At 47.9% G+C, this 23671-nt stretch overlaps 1 protein-coding gene across 1 annotated transcript in view; it reads right to left on the reverse strand.

Moving 5' to 3' along the window:
• The window catches only part of ACSBG2 (acyl-CoA synthetase bubblegum family member 2), a 31060-nt gene continuing 10031 nt past the window's right edge, over positions 2643 to 23671 (reverse strand). The window contains exons 5-13 of the mRNA XM_021083994.1: positions 23111 to 23197; positions 20302 to 20451; positions 15049 to 15225; positions 9961 to 10142; positions 9595 to 9828; positions 6261 to 6478; positions 4295 to 4434; positions 3944 to 4190; positions 2643 to 2751 (exon numbers count right to left, since the gene is read on the reverse strand). Of these exons, the coding sequence (XP_020939653.1) occupies positions 2678 to 2751; positions 3944 to 4190; positions 4295 to 4434; positions 6261 to 6478; positions 9595 to 9828; positions 9961 to 10142; positions 15049 to 15225; positions 20302 to 20451; positions 23111 to 23197 (1509 nt within the window). The 3' untranslated portion in view covers positions 2643 to 2677. The remainder of the gene's footprint in view (positions 2752 to 3943; positions 4191 to 4294; positions 4435 to 6260; positions 6479 to 9594; positions 9829 to 9960; positions 10143 to 15048; positions 15226 to 20301; positions 20452 to 23110; positions 23198 to 23671) is intronic.

The raw sequence follows: 23671 nt of genomic DNA on the forward strand, positions 1-23671 counted from the left end.
CATCTCCTCGGCCACCCTGTGAGCTGGGAGTCTGTTTTTACAGAGAACTCTCCCACACCTCCCACCCCTACCAAGATTCAGAAGATTGAACTCACAGCCAGTCAGAATTTGAACCCAGAACTGATTTCAGAGGCGAAGCTTCTTGGCAAAGGACAGAATGTTCCCATCTTGGCCAAAAATCAGGACATGGGATGCTGAAGTCCTTTATTGTCAGAACTTATTGGAAGGGTTTCCAGGTTGCTTCCAGGAAGGCGAGTAGGTTTGGGGACCCACTTCCTCTTCAGATGTATGAATGCTTTTCTTTTCTGATGTCTCAGTCAGTCCTCTGGGGGGGGAAAAAAATCTAGTTGGAACCGACAGGGTCACATCTTTCTTATAAACAGGCAGTTCTTCAGAGACCTCCCCACAAGTTCCTCCAGCATCACGCCCTGAGGTTTTACAGGCATTCAGAGATCTGTGATGGTCCTGTCACTTCATAAGCCATGGCAGGTCCTTGTGGGGGCACCTCTTCAAGGAGTGAATAAGGAAGAAACTGACCCAGAGGGAATCGGTGTCTTAAAAACGAGACTCGAGTCCCCAACCAAAGCAGCAGACCACGTGGCTACGGGGTCCTCCTCTTGGGGGCTGGAGAGAAGAAAAAGACAGGTTATCCCATGGGGATCCTAATATATGCACGTTAATTCCCTGGGGCCCCATAAGGTACAACAAGATGAAAACATTCCAGAATGAACAGATCTGCTTAGAAATGGCGGGGGGAGTCCCTCTCCACTGAACTTTCAAGTGACACTGCCCAAGAGGAATATCACTTGAGCTACCTACAGAATGTAATGTTTTCTGGTAACCACACACAAGAAGAACTGGTGAACTTGACTTAGGTACCACGGTTTTTTGTTGTTCTTGTTTTTTGTTTGTTTGTTTGTTTTTTGATTTTGTCTTTTCTAGGGCCACACCCGCGGCATATGGAGGTTCCCAGACTAGGGGTCCAGTTGAAGCTGTAGCCGCCGGCCTACACCAAAATCACAGCAACTCAGGATCTGAGCTGCATCTACGACCCATACCACAGCTCATGGCAACGCCAGATCCTCAACCCACTGAGCCACGCCAGGGATCGAACCCGCAACCTCATGGTTCCTAGCCGGATTCGTTAACCACTGAGCCATGACAGGAACCCCCTGGGTACCACAGTTAATGTGACCAAGTATGTCCGAAAGAGTGGCATTCCAACATTTAATCCATATTTTAGAACATGAATGTTTTATATTCTGTATTTTGTACCTAGACTTTGAAGCCCAGTGTGGGTTTTACACTCACAGCACATCTCAATTTAGATGGGCCACATCGTGGCCAGTGGCTACCACACTGGGCAGCACAGGTAGAAAAGGTCCATCTCCCCCTCCTCCCCCTGTCAATGTCAATTGGTCTCTCACTCAACTACAAAGCGGAATTGAAAAAAATCTCGCAAAAGATGCGGGATGGTGAATGTGATGTGTTTAACCGGTGGGCTCACCAACAAGATTTGACAAATTGACCTTCAGTTTGACAAATGAAGATGTGGAGGCCTTCAATCAGTTAATGATGAAGGAAAGAAAAAAGGTATGATGCTGTTATGGGCTGGATTATATTCCCCTCTGCAAATTTGTATGTTGAAATCTTCACACTCAAGACTTCAGAATGTGAGTGTATTTGGAGCTGAGGTCTTTACAGAGATCACCATGTTAAAATGATCCCAGTTAACAAGTGTCTTTATAACAAGGGGAAACTAGGGAGTTCCCTGGTGGCCCAGCAGGTATGGATCCTGCATTGTCGCTGCTGTGGCCTGGGAACTTTGAGGACCGTGGGCACTGCCAAGAAAAAGCGGGGGGGGATGGTGGAATTTGGACATAGAGAACAGCTGTCTACAAACCAAGGAGAGGGGCTTCAAAAGGCACCACCCTAGCCAACCCCTTGATCTTGGAGACTTGCATCCTGTGAAAACTTGAGAAAATAAATTCCTGTTGTTCACACCACCCAGCCTGTGGAACTTTGTTCTGTGGCTCCTAGTAAACTAATACAGGTGCGTTGGCTGGGGGCATCAGAAGGGAATGATTAGACCGTGAGAAGGCTGCAAGTGGCCCTTGGGGATGTGTCCTCCTCTCTGCCCACCGGTACATCTGGCTGGGTTTCAAAAATCCTAACAGTAACTCCTGGCATCATGGGGGCTCCCTGTGAAAGGGACTTGGGGGAAAGGAGAGGGAGGTGGATGGGAGGAGCCCAAGTTTCCACTTCTTGCCCCTCACTATGGGCAGACAGACCTTGGCCCTAGGGTTCCCAGCAAGTAGAACTGACCCCACCAAAGTTTCTGAGCAAAGGGCTTCTCCAGATAAGCCACAATGAAACATCTGGGCATTTCCCAAAACACTCTGTTCCTAGATGGTAAGACTGAAGGAAAAAGTCAGGAAAACCAGCTAGCAAAGTGGGCAGCCAATCAGGACAGCGTTTGGATGCCCTGCCAGGACCCCAGAGAGCAGGCGTGGAGGGCAGACACTGCCCAGAACCCAGGGCGGCTGAGCGTGTGCATGTGCACGCATGGCCTTGGCAGATCTACTCGCAGACCTGTGTCTGTTGGACTCGCCTGAGGCACAGCCCAGCAAAGCCGGCCTCACCATTGGGGCAGCCAAGGACAGCTCCGCCAGAGAGGTCAGAGGTAGAAGTTGTCAATTTGCTTTTTGTACTTCTGGATTATGAAGTGCCTTTTAATCTTTGTCGTTGGACCTGGTGAGAGAAGGAAGCTGTTCAGGTGGGGGGATGAAGTAAGAGTCCACGTGCCCTAGGCCTGACTGGGCAACAGGCTGAGGTTGGGCTGGGGGTCACTTCTGCGGTCAGTGGGGATCAGGGAGCCCCCTCCTTGTCCCTGGGCCAGGGTGAGAATTCCACAAGCGGGTGGGTGGAGAGCACACTGCCTGCTAGGGACCCTGTGCCCAACCCAGGAGGGACACCATCTCCCAGTTTTATAGATGAGGCTCGGAGAGGGCCAGTGCTCTGAGGTCATCCAGCAAGTGCATGGCGGGGTGAACTCCCCAGCTCAGGAGTTGGCTCATCCACAGCCTGGGATGTCTGCAGCCTCTGGTCACCAAGGGGTTTGGACTTCCCTCCGGGTGTCCTGGGCAATTGCCTGAGGATCGCATTTCCAAGTTGCAGATTAAAAACAAAAACAAAAAACGAGGCTTGGAGGGACAGGTCACTTCATGAACTGTCTCCAGCGGGCACAGGATTTGAACCCAGGTTGTTCAAGGCTGTGTGCTTGCCACACTCCACCTCCCTGTAGTCCACGCTGCTGGATCACAGCTGAGTGTGGAGGGCAAGCCCCAGGGAGCACAGTACCCCCACCCTGACTTCTCCCCTCATGGGGGTGGCCTGCAAAAATAAACTAATGTGTAGGGTAATTTCAGTCTTGAAGTGTTAAAGAGGCAAGGAGACAGGGCAGTATAGTAGATGCAATGGTGGGTTACAGGCTTGGTAGGTTAGGGGTGATGGCAAGCTGCCACAGCCAGGGTGGTCAGGGAAGGCTGCTCTGAGGTGACCTTTAGGATAAGGCCTGGATAATGGGAAGGAGCCATTCAGGCAAATAATTGAGGGGGAAGAGGGAGCAGCAGGTGCAAAGGCCCTGAGGCAGGACAGTGCCTGGAGAGTTGTGGGACCCATGAGGAGGCCTATGCACTTGGGGTGGGGAAGTGTGAAGGAGAGGAGTTCAGACTTTTATTTCCAGAATGGGGGGTGTGCTGTCCTGGGGAGGAGGGACTGTGTGTGTGTGTGTGTGTGTGTGTGTGTGTGTGTGTGTGTGTGTGTGTAGGGTGGTGGAAGTGGCAGCATCCCCCTCCTGGTCCATGCTGGCCCCACAGACTCTGATTTCCAGCAAGGGGCCAGCCTCCAAGTGCCAAGGCCCCCAGCTCTCCAGGCTGCTCACCTAGCTCTCCGCCACTGATGGAAAAGTCCTTCTCCAAGATTGCCCACTTCTGAATCTTCTGAGCGTTGGAGATGGCCTGCTGATTCACAGCATTTATGCCTTTCTGGATGGCCGTGTAGACCAGGGGGTCTTGCAGCTCCAAGATCTCAGTCACAGTGGACGCCTGGCTGCCCATATCCCGGCAGAACTTGATGGCCTCCCAGGTGAGTTTGTCCAGTGGCTCTCCGGTCAACTTGTCGAACTCACACTGCCCCGAGACACCCTGGTCTCAACACCCGGCATCCATACACACTCCCTGGCCAGCCCTGAGGCCTGAGAAACGGGTCCCTCCCGCCAGATCATCCACATTACCTTCAGTGTCAACAGGATGCTCAGAAACTTGGCCTTATCTCCCACAAGCATGGCATTACTGACGATGGGGATCTTCTCCTTCACCAAGTTCTCGATGGGAATGGGGGCCACGTTCTCGCCGCCAGCAGTGATGATAATTTCTGGAACAAAGCGTGGCTGGTGGTGGGTTCAACCCAGACAGTACAAGAGCCCTGCCCCTTTGAGGATCAGAGGAGACAGCTGTGGGCACCAGTGATCACTCACCCCGGAAGCAGAGGACCCCCCCGTGTGTGGCCAGGACCTGCACCCTGTCCTCTTCCAAGCCATTGACCCCAAGTCTCTCAGCCCCTCCTCTCCCATCTTCACGTTTTCATTAGGAGTTCAAGTCCTGGGCATTCCACCTGGACAGCTGCTTCTGAACTCCTTGACTTTTTCTTGGTTCCCCATACCCTGTTCCACACTCTCCAGGATCTTGCTTGGGAGATAGTCAGCTGCTTCTGGCTACGCCCCATCTCTCTCGCCTGCTGCTTCCATCAGTTGGCAACTCTCCCAGCCTCACCAAAGAACCTAAGTCATGTTTACCCTGGCAGGGTGTGTAGCATCCCTAATTTGGCAAGTTCTAAGAGAATCGCATCACTTTCTCCCCCACCTCTAAAATTCTTAAAGACCTCTTCCTGCCCCAGACACATCCTTTACTTGTTTTATTTTTCACCCTGGGATGCTGGCTGCTTCCTGTCCCACCCACACAGACTCTCCCATCCCATCCCATGATCTTGCCGCTGCCCTCACCAAGGGCATTATAGCACTAGTAATAATCAGTTTGATACCATAATGGACATCTCTGGTGTTTCTACCAAGTGACTCCTCCAGGCTTCTCTAGGGAACTACCCTCTATCTTTCTGTGGTTTGGGTGAGATGGACTTCAGGGCTGAGCATGTGACATGTCTGATCAGTCAGCATATTCCATCCCCTATGGTGATTCATTCTGAGGTGGGATACAGACCCAAGAAAATCCAATGAGAATCAGCCCTTAAACTTGTTGAAACTATTGGGAATGATCCACTCTTTCTTATACCTTGGGAGTTAGGATGAGCCTAGACTGTTGGCAGCCATCTTGTCACCAAATTGGAAAAGTCCTCTTCAAGAATGGCATCAACACAGAAGAGAGTTTGGTAATAGAAATCCCTTGTGATGTCTTTTTGGCACCTGGATCCAGCCATGCCTGAAGCAAGACCTTTGGACTTTCCTTGTTTTGAGCCAACAGCTTCACTTTTTCACCAAAACCTGTTTAAGAAGGGCCTTCTGTTGCCTATTGTGGAAATAATGCTGACATAGATCTTGTATTGGATATTTACTGCCCACATAAGGCTCAGTGCCAAATGTTCTATATCAGAGGTTGGTAAACTACAGCCTGTGGGATAAATCCAGCCTTCTGCCTGTTTTTTGTTTTTTGTTTTTTTTTTTAATGGCCATAAGCTAAAAAGGCCTTTCTATTTTAAAATGATTGGAAGGAAATCCAAAGAAGAAAATATTTGTGACATATGAAAATCATGACATTGGTATTGGTACCCAGCCACATCCATTGGTCTGTGTATCACCTGTAGCTGCTTTTGTACCACGACAGCTGAGTGGAGCAGCTATGACAGAGACCCTGCGTCCTGCAAATCCAAAAGTATGATCGGGCCCCTTATGGGAAAAGTTGGCTGATCTCTCTTTGACATGATTTCACTTAATCCTCATTTAATTGGTAGAACTCTGTGGTTATTGTTATCCTCAAATGATAGGGGAGGGAACAGGTTTCAGGGCCAGTATGGGCTGCTTTTCCAGGTCCATCCTGCTGAGGGCCCAAGGACAGAGCTGGGGGGTATGGACTGGGGAGTCCCTACACATCTGTGTGGGGCCTCCTGTGAAAGGTGAGGGATGGGAGCCCTGAATGTTCAGGGTTGGCCTGCCTGCAGGAGGCCCTTGCAGAGCCCTGCCCCTGTACCTTTGATGCGGCCTGTGATGAAGAGGAAACCCTGGTTGTCCATGCGGCCCAGGTCCCCCGAGTGGAGCCAGCCTTCCTCATCGATGGCCTCCATGGTCGCATCCTCTCTCTCCAGGTAGCCCATGAAGATGTGACGGCCCCAGAGACAGATTTCCCCAACACCATCCTTCGTCTGCTGGTACAACATGTTCTTACACCCAGGGATGACTTTTCCAGAGCTGCCAGGAGATGGGGTTGGAGGAAACTGAGGCTCAGAGAGACAAAGCCACCCACCCAACTCATCCTGGGTCTGTGGGCCAGGCTCCTAACACTCTGCTCAGCTGGCCTGTGCTGGATCTGCTGCTTCACCATCTCCAGGACCTGGTGGGCATAAGGAGATGTCCTCCATATGAAGGAGGGACAGCTCTTCAATCAAGGGAGTCAAATTCCCAAATGCTTTGTGAGCTGGGAAACCCAGCAGAGTTATAGATTGTTTTTAATTTTCACGTAAATGGGAGAAGGACAAACTGCTCCAGAAGAGCAACAGAACCCCCTCATCTTTGAAAAACAGGCAACCTGTACACAATGACCAGGGGCTGATTTCAAGTAAAACAACCAACCAGAATCTCTTTAGAGCCTAAAGTTACTTCCACAAGATGAAACTGAAATCCGGATTCTCCTGAAATTTCTCTTGCTAGTGATAACATTTGGGAGGGTGGTTTTAGGATGCAGAAAAGGAAGTATTTTCTTATTGCCTTGCTTAGATCTCTTTTACTGGCAGTTAGAAGGGCCAGGGGTCTTAGGGTTAAGTGTGGGAATTTCCTTAGTTAGCAAGAGATAAAAGGGAAAATTTGAAGAAGCTTAAAATTTACAAAGAGCTTTCTTACAACTTATTAAAAGCTTTTCTAGGAATGTGGAAAAACTCAGAAGCTATGAAAGTTTGATAAATTCAACCAGGTAAAGATACAAAAAAATCTTCACAGCAAAAAAAGAAAAAAAAAAAAAACCCACCTTAACTAAAACCAAAATACCTAGGGATTTTGACAAACCTAGGGATAAAATATTTGCAATTCATATCAAAGACAAAGGGCTGATTTTCCTAATATGTAAAGAGTGCCAACAAACCAATAATAAAGGGATCAACAATCCAGTGTTTAAATTAGGTGTATGATATGGACATAGTTCAGAGAACAGGGTATACAAATGGCTTTTGAGTGTATGAGATGATTTTTTTCAACTTCCCTCATAATATAAGGAATGTAAATGAAAGTTGTGTCAAGATACCATTTTTCACCAGTTGCTTTAGCAAAATATGTGGTGCATATGCAAAGCATTCACTTTTGCTTCATTTGCAGTGACAACTGATTGGGAAAAAAGCCCTGAACATCCGCCAATAAGGAGACTAGTTAAATAAATCATGTTACATCCATCCAACGGAATACCATGCAGCCCTTAAGACATGGAACATTCTCTACAAGATAAGAATCCCTTAGTAGCCAGTTCCATTTGGTTCCTGAGCCTGGGTGGCATGAGTTAAGACTCACTGGAAGTTTGTGTTATGAATACAAATAGTAAGGGACACTATGTTATCTGGGTAGATTTGTTTCCTGAGTTCCACTTGGCAAGTAATAGTTCAGAAAGGGAAAATTTGTGTCCATTTTTACATGGAAAATGCTTCCATTTGGGATAGGTGTGTGTGCGTGTGTGTGTGTGTGTGTGCGTGCGCGTGCACACATATATAAAACAATACACTGCATGGTGTGGTGATTTTGCCCCAGGGAGGGTTATGGGTTGGACTGTGTCTACTCCTCCCATTCTCCCACCTGCTGTGCAGTTCACATGTTGAAGTCCTTACCCCCAGTACCTCCAAATGTGACCTTATTGGCAACAGAATCTGTTGCAGATGTAATTAGTTAAACCAAGATGAGGTCGTACTGGATGGAGTAGGGCAGCCTTAAATCCAGTATGACTGGTGTCCTTATAAAAAGAGGATGTTTGGACACAGACACACACAGTGCCATGTGAAGCTGAAGGCAGAGATTGGGGCAATGTTCCTACTAAGCCAAGGAATGTCCACGATTGCCAGCAAACCACCAGAAGCTGGGAGAGAAGCATGGAATGGATTCTCCCTGACAGGCTTCAGAAAGCACTGGTCCTGCGGACTCCTTGATCTCAGATTCCTAGTCTCCAGAATTGAAATAAATTTTAGTTGTTTAATTTTGTGGAACTTTGTTAACAGTAGCCCTCATGAACTCATAAAAAATGAACTGGAGGGAGTTCCCGTCGTGGCTCAGTGGTTAATGAATCCAACTAGGAACCATGAGGTTGCGGGTTCGATCCCTGGCCTTGCTCAGTGGGTTAATGATCCGGTGTTGCCTTGAACTGTGGTAGAGGTCGCAGATGTGGCTTGGATCCCGAGTTTCAGTGGCTCTGGTGTGGGCTGGCGGCTATAGCTCTGATTAGACACCTAGCCTGGGACTCTCCACGTGCTGTGGGAGCGGCCCTAGAAAAGGCAAAAATACAAAACAACAACAACAAATAAATGAACTGGAGTTTTAAGGTGGGAGAGAAGGAGCCTTTCACCTTTTTTTTTTTTTTTGAAAGCTTTTTTTTTTTTTTTTTTTTAATGCTAAAGGTTGGAATGTGTACCTTTCCTTCAGGATTGGGACAGTTTCACTTCTTTTTAAGGTAGGACCATTCTTTGGTTGGGAAAAAACCCTAATGGACATTTGGATTCTGCAGAAAACTGATCCATATAGGACCCTGGAGTGGAGAGGGGGAAATACTGGCTTGCAAGGTAAAATAAGAGGCAGCAGATGGTTTTGCCACATTGGGAAGATGGAACTTATTTTTTGCTAAGTTCAAAGGCAGCTGGGAACCGAGAAGAGAGCCATACTTGCAGTATGGCAGCAGGGCGGGGGTCAGGCAGGGACACCACCAGAAGGTCCTGTGAAGGAACACGGCCCTCAGACTCGAAGCGAACTTTCTTTGGTGTTCGGTATCAATGGACTCCATCCTGCAGCCTGAGGTGAGCTGAGCTTGGGAGATGAAGGGTCCCATGGCCAAAGGAAGTGAACCTGGGGTGGGCGAGCCTGGGATGGGCCCTCTGGAGGCAGAGCTCGCAAGTGACACATAGGGAGAGTCCATAGAACGTTTGTGAACCCTTCCCCTTCTCCATGGATGCTCAGATGGGAGCTTCCCACGGTCATGAAGGTTTGGGGCTTGGAGAACAGGGGTCATTCTGGAGACACCAAGTCAGGATGCATCTTAGCCCAGAGGCTTGCCGACCCTCCCATCTTCATCTCTTTGACCCCGTGTTCCTAGAGGACTGTGAGTCTGCCCAGGAGGCTCGTACCTTAGGATCTTGTAGTTCTCGTGGTTGGACAGGGTGTGGGGTCCTGAGCTTTCGGTCATGCCATATGCCTCACCAATACGTATGTCCAGGCTCAGAAAGAATTCAGCAGTCTCTTGATTGAGGGGCGCGGCCCCACTGATGAAAATGTGGCAGTGATCCAGGCCAACGGAGCTCTTGACTTTGCTGAACACGAGGGCCTTTGCCATGCGGTAGCTCATGGGAGTGTCATGTCCCCTGTGAACAAGAATGCCAAGGAGGGTTTTAGAGCCATGGGGGCCCAAGGGGGCTGATGGGACCCAGCTGGAAAAGGCTAAGCCCCCTTACTCACTGCCCTCCCTGCCTGGCCTCACTGGACCTATCACTTACCCCATCATCCTTTTTGTGTTGACCTTGAAGCCAGTAGTTCTTGCCCATGAAAACACCTTTTTCCTCAAGCTTGAAGATTTGTCAATAGCTTCCTTTATCTTCTCGTGCATCTTCTCCCAAATTCGGGGCACGCCCAGGAAGGCGGTAGGCTTTACCTCCTGCAAAGTGTTGACCAAGGTGCCCTCCAGGGGCAGAGCTGGGTTAGCCACACCCGCACTACGGATGGCCATCTCTGCTCAGCCACTCAGCTCAGCCCAGGAGAACCTTCTCTTGGCTTATCGGACCAGGGGGAGCTCCTGACTCAAGGGAGCCAACCCAATGGCTGGCCAGTAGCCAATCAGATTTTCATGCTTTCTCTGGGGATTTGGTAGAGAGCACAGACTAGTAGTAAACTATTTTGGGAAGGCAACGTGACAGTACTATCAACATTTTAAATGCAGCGTGGCAACATCACTTCTGTGGGTGACAGAATTCGGCTGAATAAAAGACTCAGGTACCCAGAGAAGCACATGTGTTGTGCATCATTTTGGAGGATTAGCTAAAGAAACTGTGGCCCAAGGAGTTCCCGTTGTGGCGCAGTGGTTAACGAATCCGACTAAGAACCATGAGGTTGCAGGTTCGGTCCCTGCCCTTGCTCAGTGGGTTGACGATCCGGCATTGCCGTGAGCTGAGGTGTAGTTTGCAGACACGGCTCGGATCCCGCATTGCTGTGGCTCTGGCGTAGGCCGGTGGCTCCAGCTCCGATTTGACCCCTGGCCTGGGAACCTCCATATGCCACGGGAGTGGCCCTAGAAAAGGCACGGAGACAAAAAAAAAAAAAAAAAAAAAAAGAAAGAAAAAAGAAAGAAAGAAACGGTGGCCCAAGCATGCAGTGGAGTGTTGTGCACCTATAAGCAGAAATGCAAGATTCTCCCCCAAATTAATCTATAGGTTCAATACAATCCCTATCAAAAATAGCCAAGCTATTTCTTACAGAGGGACAAGCTGATCTTAAGATTAAATGCAAATGCAGATGACCTAGAATAACCAAAGCAATTTTGAAAAAGAACAACAAAATCAGAGGACTTATCACCTGATTTTGAAACTTCTTATAAAGTAGGGTGATCGACTGTCCTGGTTTGCCGAGAACTGGAGGAGTTCCTCAAATATGGGATTTGCATTTATAAAACCGAGGAAGGCCAGGCAAACAGGAACAAGACATTATACTCTCATAAAGCCAGAAAAATAAATCAGTGTGACTTACATAAAGATCAATAGATCAGAACTGAAATTCTGGAGATGAATCTTTACATGTATGATCCATTGACATTCAATAAAAGTGTGAGGCCATTTATTGTATGAAAGGATATCCATATCCAAAAAATAAAAATGAGAGCTTAGCTAACTTAGAGCCTTCTCACCAGACACAAAAATTACCTCAAAATGGATCACAAACCTAAAAGAGCTAAAACTAAAGGCCTTCTGGAAGAGCACATAGGAGAAAAATCTCTGTGACCTTAGAGTAGGCAGTGATTTCTTACAAATGACACCAAAAGAAGAAAAATGAATTGGAGAGTTAACAATCATTAAATGCTTTTTGCTTTTCAAAATACATTATTAAGAAAATGAGTTCCTGACCAGTATCCATGTGGATGCCGGTTCGATCTCTGGCCTCACTCAGTGGGTTAAGGATCTGGCATTGCCATGAGCTGCGGTATAGATTGCAGACACAGCTTGGATCCCATGTTGCTTTGGCTATGGTGTAGGCCGGCAGCTGTAACTCTGATTTGACCCCTAGCCTGGGAACCTTCATGTGCCGTGGGTATGGCCCTAAAAAGACAAAAGAGAAAATGAGAAGATGAGCCCCAGAACTGGGAGAAAGGGTTTGCAAATCATACATCTGACAAAGGATTAGTATAAAGAGCTCTTAAAATTTACCAATAAGAAAATATACAACCAAAGTTTTAAACAGGTAAAAATTTGCCCAGACGTTTGTCCAAAGAAAATGGGAAAGGTTGCTCACCACCATTAATCATTAGGGAAATGCAGATTAAAATGAGAGGTGCCACTTCGCATCCACCAGGATGGCAGTAATAATAATGACAGGTGTCGGTAAGGATGTGGAGAAATGAGCCCCTCATATACTTCCAAAAGTAATGTAAAATGGCGCAGCTGCTTTGAAAACAGTCTGACAGTTTCTTAAAATGTTAAGGCAGCTCTGTCACCTGCTAATTTTAAACTTCTTGACAATATTGGAGGTTGATAAGGCTGTGGGAGGTTGGGACCTTTTCAGGCCCTGTAAGTGAGTGCAGATACATTACATTTCCAGCCAGAAATGAAGTACTTACTAGTGCCCACTGCATCTCAGGCACTGAGCATGGGGGATGTGAGAGTGACTGGTGGGGGGGGGGGCAAGGAGATATTTAAGCGGGAAACAAAATGACATGGAGGAGCCAGCCATGCAGAGAATAGGAGAAGGAACCTTCTGGAAGGAATTACAAAGGTCCCAAGACTTAGCCTGCTTGATGGGGAGATTATCCAGGTGGGTCCAGTGTCATTACAGGGGTCCTTATAAACGAGAGGCAGGGGGGTCTGAGAAGTGTGACAGTGTGATCAGAGGGAGGGTGTGTGTGAGAGAGAAGGGGAAGGAAGTGGCAGGGGGAAGAGGGAGGAGAGGGATTGGAAGATGCTGTGTACTCCTAGCTTTGAAAATGGAGGAAGGAGCCACAAGCCAAAAAACATAGGCAGCCTCTAGAATCTAGAAAAGGCAAGGAAATAAATCCTCCCCAGGAGCCTCCAGAAAGAACAGCAGCTTGGTCATGCCTTGATTTTATCCCCGTTGGATCCATCCTAGACTTCTGCCCTCCAGAACTGTAAGATAATACATTTATGTGCAAAGTCTGTGGTCATTTGTTCCAGCAGTAATAGGAAGCAAATACAGAGACTGTAGCTGGCGAAGGTCCAGAGTTCTTTTCTGGCTCTGCTACAAGTCTACAAGGTCAGGACATAGAAGAACTCTTCCTTTCGCTTACTTACCGTGAAAAACCTACCAAAGATGAAATCCACCTAAGTGAAGAAGTCACCCAGAAAGGAAGACAAGGACCCTAGAAAATGGAGGATTCAACACAGGTGAGGGAGGAAGGGATGTCCCTGCGTGACAGCCTGTAGAAGGCACTCTTGATGTCTGGTTCAGATCTCTGCCAGTCCACAGCCGCCTCCTTCTTCAGAGAATTGCCTTTACTCAGAAATGCCTGGGAAGTCTTGCACCCCCATCAGCACATGCACCTATAGCCATTGCGATCTGAGATGGGGGTACAAAAGCCCAGGTGCCTTGCCTCAAAGTAGTACCCCTGTGGTGCCATTCATGCTTCAGAGCTTCCCGTGGCATCAGTCTGAGTAAGGGCAATTCCACTTATGCTCCAACAAGAACGTACGTATTCCCCTGCCTTATCCTGGTCCCCTCCCTCCCTTACCGTTTTCACCTGAAAGCTCCTGTTCAATTCATTACAAAAATCCCCACCCCATGTCAGGTTCTGCTTTTTTTGGGGGCCCAGCCTAAGACAACAAGCAGTCCTGCTTAGGGCAGAAGGATGGAGGAGAAAATAATGCAATAGGTATTTGAACATTTGGGAAATACTGATAAGCATGTGACAGTTGAGATGGAGCTACTGGACAGGTATACAGAAAACTTCCACCAAATTGGAAGAGAGAGGCAACTGCTAACTCTGGGAAAAACACAAGGTCATACCAGACAAGAAATGTAATCATGTAGTAAACTACTTGGCTCCATTAACTAGGAGTTATTTTCATTGAGAGGATGGGAAAAGGGGAAGTGAGTGAAGGTGGGAGCATGAGGGAGTTAAATCCTCACCTACTGCAATAGAAAGGTAATAGATAATATTTAAAAGTACATAAATCAGAGTTCCTGTTGTTGCTCAGTGGTAGCAAACCCAATTAGTATCCATTAGGACAGTTTCTATCCCTGGCCCCGATTAGTGGGTTAAGGCATCCAGTGTTGCCATGAGCTGTGGTGCAGGTTGCAGATGCGGCTCAGATCTGGCATGGCTGTGGCTGTGGCTGTGGCCAGCAGCTGCAGTTCCTATTAGACCCCCCTACCCTGGGAAATTCCCTATACTGCAGGTGCAGCCCTAAAAAGCAAAAAGCAAAAAAAAAAAAAAAAAAAAAAAAAAAAAGTACAAAAATCAAGAAAAAATTATGTATTTTTAAAAAGCTGGAGGTAAATGGCAAAAGAAATCTCTCTCTCTTTTTTTTTGTTTTTGTCTTCTTGCTATTTCTTGGGCCGCTCCCGCGGCATATGGAGGTTCCCAGGCTAGGGGTTGAATCGGAGCTGTAGCCACTGGCCTACGCCAGAGCCACAGCAACGCGGGATCCGAGTCATGTCTGCAACCTACACCACAGCTCACGGCAATGCCGGATCATTAACCCACTGAGCAAGGGCAGGGACCGAACCTGCAACCTCATGGTTCTTAGTCGGATTCATTAACCACTGAGCCATGACAGGAACTCCCAGAAACCTCTTGAAAATTGCCTTTAGAGGGTGATTAGGACCCTGCTATTCTCCAGAATCCCTTATCTCAAACTCTTGGGGCCAGATGTGTTTTGGGATTTAGTGTTCTCTGGCCTTCAGAAAGGTAGTATGGTGTGTACTTCATTTGTTAAATGAATCCCACAGTGATGTCTGGGTAAGCCAGCTGAAATCCATCACATTAACATTTTTGCAGATACCCATATTCCCAATAAGTGGGATAAAATAGCTTCACGTCAGTTCAGCTCAGATTTTACTGCCCCAAATGTTTGGTCTGGGGAACTTTTTGGAGTTGGGAATACTGGCTTTAAAAGAAACTCCAAATTACGCACATACACACGCTCCACCTTCAATACCATTCACATCTTAGTCTTAGGTTGTACCGTGTACAGTCTGCACAACCATATACAGACACCATGACTCGAATAAAGATAAAAGCTAGAAGGTGGTCCACTGTTTCACAGGCTGCTACCTGGGAGCATAAGGTGTTAGAGAAGGAGCCCCCCCAGGTCCGGGGCTTGGGGGAACTACCCACTTGGCTTGACCACCCTCAGCCTTAGTACCTTGAGTGCATTTGGTTGAGCAAAGTAGATGAAAGCCCCGACCTTCATGGGTATCCACACATCCATCATCTGAGCTGCAATATGGCTGAGAGGAAGGTAGCTGACCACCACCTCCTGCCTTTCGCAGGCGTAAGCCAGATTGTATTCCCTTGCTGCAGCTCCCGCCATCCACGTGATCTGCAACACAAACTGAGCTTGCAACCCACTGTGCCTCCATCCTTGCCTGAGGGCAACTTAAATGCAGTTATTTAGCGGAGTTCTTGTTATGGCTCTGTGGTAACGAAGCCAACTAGTATCCATGAGGATGCAGGTTTGATCCCTGGCCTTGCTCAGTGGGTTAAGGATCTGGTGTTGCTGTCAGCTGTGATGTAGGGTGCGGTTACAGCTCTGATCTGGCGTTGCTGTGGCTGTGATGTAGGCTGGCAGCTGCAGCTCTGATTAGACCCCTAGCCTAGGAATTTACATGTGCCACAGGCATGGCCCTAAAATGACAAAAAAAAAAAAAAAAAAAAGGCAGTTACTTAGCAAATAGCACCTTCTATGTGGTAGGCACTGCTTTCATACTTTACAAACATTGAGTCATTTAATCATCATCTTAACACATGGAGATTGATCATTGTCTCCCCATTTGACAGATGGGGAACCAGAAGCGCAGAGTAGTTAGTTAACCAGCTTGCCTGAGGCTAGGAGGAGCTGTCAGATTCAGCAGGCAGTGGGGGTTGGGGGGTGATTACCAGACACTCGAGGGCCCAACTATAGACCCTTAGAGTCAGAATGTCTATCCAGAGAATCAGAAATCTGAAGGATTCAATGAGTGTTCCAGGATCAAATCCTGACTCCACAGTTTACTGGTTGACTGACCCTGGCCTTTTGCTTAAAAATCCCTTGCAGCCTCTATTTTCTCATCTGTAAAATGGGCACAGAGGCACCTTGTGCCCAGTATAAAGCTGTGAAACCAATACTACCCACAAACACTCATAATCCACCCAAAAAGGCCATCCATAATCCCTTTGCATAAACTCTCCAACAATGAGTGTGCTACTCTTTTACTTTCTCCAACACATACCTTGATGTAAATTTTAGCAAACCTATAATTTTTTAATCTACATTTCTTACTGGTGTCATAAATCTCTGGCAAACAGTCACCTTGTTAATCCAGCCACACAGACCTCTACACTGTTCCTCCAACACTTCAGGCAAGGTCCTGCCTCAGGGCCTTTGCACTGGCTGTTTCCGCTGCCTGGGATGTTCTTCCTGCAACCTTCTCCACAACTGACTCCTTAGATGCTGAGCTTCTGCTTAAATGTCGCCTCCTTAGAGGGGCTGTCTCACCTTGCCCACACTGAAGTTTCCAGCATCTATCTAATCCCCTCGGTACTACTCACCATGGCCTGGTGAGTTTTATTTGTTCATTCCCTGTCTGTCTTCCCCAGGGTGCGACTGGGTCTACTTGGTTCAAAGCTGTTTTCCCAGCACATAGTAGGTGCCCAGTAAATTTGTGTTGAATGAATGAATGAGGAAATAGGACATTTAAATGCAATGAAGTGTATACTAAGCACTTGGCCCACAGTAGGCCCTCAAGATTCGTCCCCTCTTCTTTCTCTGGGCCTCAGAATGGAAGGATTTCACCTCTGCCCTGATAAGCTCTGTCACTCACAGTGGACCAGGAACCCAGCTGATTGAGAAGAGGGGCTACGTGTGTGTAGACCATGATTTACACTGGTTTAGACACTCCTGGGTTCAGATCCTGGCTGAGGCCTTTCTTTGCTCCCTGACCCTGAGCAAGTCATTTCCCTTCTCCAAGCCTCAGTTTCCCCATCTGTAAAAGGGGTCAAGGACACAGCTTTACCTTGGGCTTCTGTGAGGGGTTAAGGGTGTATCTCCACGTGGCACAGTACCCTATAAATAGAAGAAACTGTCCACATAGGTTTGAGAATATGGGACTAGTTCTTAACTTCTCGCTCTAAAGATGATGATAATTTTAAAAATAATCATTGCTGACATCAGTGTGGCTCACTGCATGCCAGGCAGTGTCCCGAGCATTTTATGTCTCTATGGTTGGTTAGAGACATCTGCAGATGTTCTGCCACCCCTGCCATTCAGAGCTGGAATCTGTCTTCCTTTTCCTTCACAGGGCTGGTCTAGTGACTTGTTTTGAGTAACAGATGGGAACACCGTGTAACTTGTGACACTCAGCCCCATTAGACTGACCTTTGGGTAAGGGTGTGTGTGCTCTCGGGGGAGCCAGTGCCATGCTGAGAAGTTCAATACCCTTGAAGCCTCCATGCTGTGAAGAAGCCCAAGCCTACGAGACATGTGAGTGAAGCCCTTCCAGCCCAGCCTGGCCACCAGTGGAGTAACCCCAGCTGACACTCTGTGGGGCTGAAAAGACACTCCACCAAGCCCTGCCCAAATTTCAGACCCAGCAATAATATATTGTTGATGTTTTAAGTCACTCCGTTCTAGGATGGTTTGTTACACAGCCATAGCTACCTGACACATATAGGAAATAATTTCATCTTCATAGCAGCTCTATGAGGTAGCAGCCATTCTTGACCCCATTTTACAGATGGGGAAACTGCAGCCCAGAGAAGTCAAGGAAGTCTTCTCAGGTGACGCAGATAGCAGGTGGGAGAGCCAGGGACTCAGTTTTTGTCAGCCCTCTGCAAGTAGATGGTCTCACCAGACACAAAGCCACTGGGAACGTGGACGCTGGCCAGGGTGGGGTGGGGGACCAAACTAATCAGACTCTTTCCATTCATTCATTCCACACAGTGGATTGAGTCCTGCTATACACCGAGCACTAAAGACACAGCAGTGAGCAAGACAGACAACCCCTGTCTGCAGGGAGCTGATATTCATGATAAGTGACTGTCTAATATGTCAATGTAAGAAGAACAGTAACCAAAGAGGGATTGGGGGGCTAATGGGGTGGGGGAGTTGTTATTTTGTTTGCAATTTTAAACATGGATGTCAGAGAGGGCTTCATGGAGGTGGTGACATTTGAACAGGGACTCGGGAAAGGTGAAGGAATGAGCCACGTGGGTCTCAGTGCAAAGGCTAATGTGTGCTGCCAACTATTAAGCTAGGCTGGTGGGGAAAGTGCTTATAAAGCAGAAACGCTTCCATTAAAAACTAGGAATTTCGGAGTTCCCATTGTGGCTTGGTGGGTTGGAGACCCAGTGTTATCTCTGTGGGGATCCAGGTTCATTGCCTGGCCTTGCTCAGTGGGTTGAGGATCTGGTGTTGCCACAAGTTGTGGCATGCATCGAGAATGCCGCTTGGATCTGGTGTTGCTGTGGCTGTGGTTTGGACAGAGACTACAGCTCCAATTCCACCCCTAGCCTGAGAGCTTCCATATGCCGCAAGTGCAGCCCTAAAAAGACAAAAAACAAAACCAAAAAAAACTAGCAATTTTATTCTGACTCACAGAAGAGAGTGTGTTTGGTACATGTCCTGCCAGACACTTCCCTGCTTTTAAAATTTATACACGTGCACATCACTCGCTGCCATTTTTCGGTATTTAACAAAAGCAGCCTTGTGTTCTGCTTACTGTTTTTCAGCACGTTTGCATTGATCACACCTTTGGATATCTTTACACCTTAGCCACATAGATGTACAGTGTAGTTGAAAATGTGGACTGTGGTGCCAGCCTGTCTGGGTTCAGATCCTGGCTCTGCCATACTGCTTGCTGTGTGACCTGGGCCAAACAGCTTAACCTCTCTGGGCTTCAGCTTTCCCAGCTGTAGAAACAGCATCTGCCTGAAAGAACAGATAGAACTGCAGAATCGCTGCGAGGATTTACTACATGTAAAACTCTTCAGAACAGCCCCCGGCATGTAGTGAGTGTGCAGCAGAAATGAAGTATCACTGTCTTTCTCAATCCTAAAAACAAACAAACAACAAACAAAAAAACCAAGAGCTTTATCAAGGTATAATTGAGATGCCCACATTTGAAGTGTACAGTTTGGCACTTCAGTATTGGCCATAGGTCTACACCCGTGATGCCATCACCACCATCCAGATGGTGACAATTTCCATCGCTCTTTTGAGGCCCCCTTGCCCTCCTTAGGCAGCTACCGATCTGCTTTTGGTTCCTGCAGAGAAGTCAGCATTTTCTAGGGTTGAGATCTTTCAGCATGTATTTCTGTTATTCTTTCCTAACAGTGATCTAAATTCCCATCAGCGGGAGTTCCCGTCGTGGCGCAGTGGTTAACGAATCCGACTAGGAACCATGAGGTTGCGGGTTCGATCCCTGCCCTTGCTCAGTGGGTTAACGATCCGGCGTTGCCGTGAGCTGTGGTGTAGGTTGCAGACGCGGCTTGGATCCCGCGTTGCTGTGGCTCTGGCGTAGGCCGGTGGCTACAGCTCCGATTTGACCCCTAGCCTGGGAACCTCCATATGCCGCAGGAGCGGCCCAAAAAAAAAAAAAAAAAAAAATAGCAACAACAACAACAAAAGACAAAAAAAAGACACACACACACACACACACACACACACACACACAAAATAAATAAATAAATAAATAAATTCCCATCAGCTTTGGGCTCCATCCAGACGTACATGAGTTTCTCAAAGCACACAGACTTCCTCGAGCAACTAAAACATCAACTTCTGCTTCACCTCTAAAACACAGTGTGTCTACTGCTCTTGCCTGTACTTATTTTATCAAACCCAGTTCTGAGCTCTCTACAAATGTTAACTCATTTAGGGAGTTCCTTTTGCGGCTCAGCAGGTTAAGAACCGAACACAGTGTCCATGAGGATGTGAGTTCAATCCCTGATCTCGCTCAGTGGGTTAAGGATCCAGCTTTGCCACAAGCCACGGCGTAGGCCAGCACCTGCAGCTCTGATTCACCCTTAGTCTGGGAGCTTCCATGTGCCACAGCTGTGGCCCTAAAAAGAAAAATTTATTAAATCTCCAGATCAACCCATGAGGCCGGGACTGTGACATCACACCCGTTTTACAGATGAGGAAATTGAGGCTTGGAGATGTCAGGTGTCCTGCCCAAGATCGCAGAGCCAGGTCTGCTCCCGAGTCCTTGATCTCAGCCCCTGCCCTGGGCTGCCCCTCTCCAAAGCATTTGCGTAAGTCTCTATGCCCCACAGATTAGGGACCTACTGTGTACTGGGCCTGTAAATGCCACTGTGCCCCCATGGATCAAGAACAAAAGCAGCCTGAAGGCTGCTGCCCTGGACTGCAGGGACCCTGGATACTGCAGAGTCCATCTCTGTTGGCAGAGGTGGCACTTACGTTGTCATGGCTGAGCATCACCCCCTTGGGGTTGCCTATGGTCCCAGAGGTGTAGATGATCACAGCACACTGGTTGGCCTTCTGGTTCCTTATGATCTGGTCCAGCTGGGCATCGGGGATGCTTCTCCCAAGTTCCATGAAATCATCCCACTGTGGAAGGAAAAAGTAAGCAGAGGGTGGGGACTCTAGGGGTGTGAGAGGGGACCTCCCCCAGCAAGAAGCTCCTCTTCCCTGGTCACATCTTGCCCCATTGGCTGCTTCTGAAGCATGATTCCCGGTGGGAAAAAAGGCTTAGGCTGTGCCAGCCCCGGTATCTCTTACAAAAGCCCTAAGATGTTTGCTTCTGTTCCTCCATTTCCTGGGCAGGCTGCTCAAGTTCTCCGTGCCTCAGTTTCCTCATGGGTAAAATGGGAATGACATTAAGACCCATCTCCGTGGGTGGTTCTAAGCAGTGAATGTGTTAATATATGTAAAATGCTCACAACAGTGGGCTTCGAAATTATTTGTTCTCTGCCTTCCTAGATTCCACTGGCACCCCAAACTTCTTAGTTACCAGATTGATGTGGCTGAGGGTGACCCTGATTGGTTTATGACAGAGGGTCCCCTTTGCCCAGTGCCACAGTGGTTGGACTGGATCTGGCCACATGACCTCAGGTGATCCAATCACAGTGAAGGTCAGGGCTTCATGAATGAGTCATCCAGGCATTAATGGGATGTAGCGCTGGAGTTCTCTGCTGGTGCAGTGGGTTAAGGATGCACTGTCCCTGCTGTCGCCCAGGTTGCCACTGCAACGCAGATTCTATCCCTGGCCCAGGAACTTCTGCATGCTGCAGGTGCGGCCAAAAAAAAAAAAAACGAAAAACAAAAAAAGCTGCTGGACCATCTCAGGACTGTGAGGGGAAGTAAGGCTAGAGTGGAGCCCAGATATCAAGAGAGCAAAATGGAGCCTAGATCACATAATTTGAGCCCCTGGTTACAGCCATGCCTGAAGTCCACACCTGATTGTAGTTACATGAGCCAACATATGATCTTTTAAGCTTGATCTATTTGAGGTCAGGCTTTTGTCACCTGCAGCCAAAGATATCCTGGCTGATGATAGATACATCATCTCCCTGTGGCAGATGAAGGAGCTATAAAGCTCAAAGTAGGTTAGTTACTTGCCCAGGGTCACAAAGCAAGTAGACAGAGAAACTAGCATTCTCACCCAAGACGGTCTGACTCCAGAGCCTGTGCTCTTAACTACCTTAGAATTTGGTGGCTCAGAAGGAACTCTTGGGCTTTGTGGACCAAATTTCACATGAGACTTGCAAAAATTCTACCCCTGAGCCCCCAGCAAGGCTCTGGATGAGGGTAAATGTCCTGCCTACAAGGTAGAGGCACTCCAGAAATGGCCAGCATTGCCTCCCATCTGCCTAGAGGAATGTGGGCCCCATCAGAAAGGGCAGGGGGCTTTGCCCAGTCCATCTCTAATGGGGTAGGGTGATGGTGAGAAGAGCAGCCCTTTGAGGGACCCTGTCCTTTCCCTGAGAGATGCCCCAAGCCCTCCCCACCAAAGTGTGATTCCCTCACGGCTTGTGCTTGGCTCCATCCTCCCATGGCTACAAGTGACAGGATTGGGCAGACACCAGACCCAGTCTGGTCCAATCTAGCCCTCCGTCTTGAAAATCTGGAATTGGTTCTGAATCTAATGCCAGGCATCATAACTGGATCTCTGCTGCTTGCACCCCAGCATTTTCTGACTCTAGAAGACTCTTAGGTAGAGTGAATGTTCCAAAAAAAGTGACAAAATTTGTGGTGTCACACGCTATTCAGAGACTCTGCTCTTCCCTCAGTAAGAGGTAGAGCCTGTGTCTGAATCTTGACCTTGATGGGCAGTATGTCACTTCCAAGAATAGGTCTTTGAAGGCATGACAGTTTCCACCTGGATATTTCTCTCCCTCAAAACATTCCCTCTGGAGACTTGAGCCACCAGACAAGTCTCGAGGTCTTGAAATCATCATGCTGGAGAAGTCACACGGAGACACAGCACAGAGATAGAGAAGGGTGCTGGAGGAGCCCTAGCTGCAGGGTCAAGACCAGAGTGAGGACCCAGGCCTTCTCCTTGAGTGCAAAATATTAGGGGATGCCAAAAAAAGCTTGGTAATCAAGATAAATAATATTTTAATGCAATATTTTAAAAGTCACTGTCAAAGAAAAGCAAATCCAGGATGCATGAGAAACACCAACATTTTAATTAAGGCAAGCTCCAGCAAGGCTGTTAGTCCAAGCCATAGCAGAAGCGTGTGCCCCTGTATACATATCTGTATGTATTAAAAATGGCCAAGGGTTTAAATCAAAATATTGATGACTTTGCATCCATGAAAGCCTGGAAAGTAAATTTATCATAAATTCTGGTTTGACTATACATTAAATATTTAAACAATGTTGTGGGTTCTAACACACCTAATCTTCAGTGATGCAGTATTTTTTCAAATTACCCTAATGATCTGAAGAAAACTAATAATAAGATGATTGGTGTTGTCTTATGCCATCAGTTTCTGGGGTGATTTGTTACACAGTGGTAAATAATCACTCTCTGCTAAATCAGACCCTCCAGGCAAGAAAAAAATTCTCTCAAAAGCCTCACCCCCTTTCCTGGTATGGCTCTGCCCTCTCACTCACCACCCAGTTCCTCTGACAGTCCCCACCCACTTCCCTCTGGTATGGCCCGACCCTCTCCCTTGCTCACCACCCACTTCCCTTGAGAGTGGCGAACTTCCCTTTCAAGGTGGTGCCCTCCTCTTTGCTCTGTGCCCCCTCTCACACTTACAGAATACAAGTTGTTAGATTTGCTCTCCTTCACTGGCACCTTGTACTGGATGATTGCTTTTAGGGTCTCCATCCTGCTCTTTGGAATCTGAAAGAAAGTTATACATGGACCTCATGGCAGCCCACCTCCAAGAGAGTGCATCCCAACCTCTCCCACAGGGATCCCAGCCACTTTCCCTTCCCCTGCCCAAGGGAAAACATGGCTCTTTGCCTTGACTGACACTAAGCAGCCTGGACTTAGGACCACTGGCTTCTTTGTGGTCCTTGAAGATGAGGGCAACAGCTCCTGAATTCTGCTGCTCAGAGTTGTGGCTTTTGGTTGGTGAATTGAAGGTCAGCGCTCCTGGCTCTTCCTCTCCTGGCATCTTCACCATGCAGCCAAGATCCCACTCACCTTCTGGTTGGAGTCAGGCCACAGAAGTCCTCCATGAAGGTGTCTAGGACCTGGGTGGGCTCAGAACCCTCTACCTAAACCTAGGACCATAAGGCTCAGGGGACCAGGCCTGTGGGATTCTTGTCCCCTGTGCTTGCAAAGGAAGGAGTGTGCCTCTCTGACATTTCT

The sequence above is a fragment of the Sus scrofa genome, chromosome 2 (assembly GCF_000003025.6).
Source record: "Sus scrofa isolate TJ Tabasco breed Duroc chromosome 2, Sscrofa11.1, whole genome shotgun sequence".
Classification (NCBI taxonomy): Eukaryota; Metazoa; Chordata; class Mammalia; order Artiodactyla; family Suidae; genus Sus; species Sus scrofa.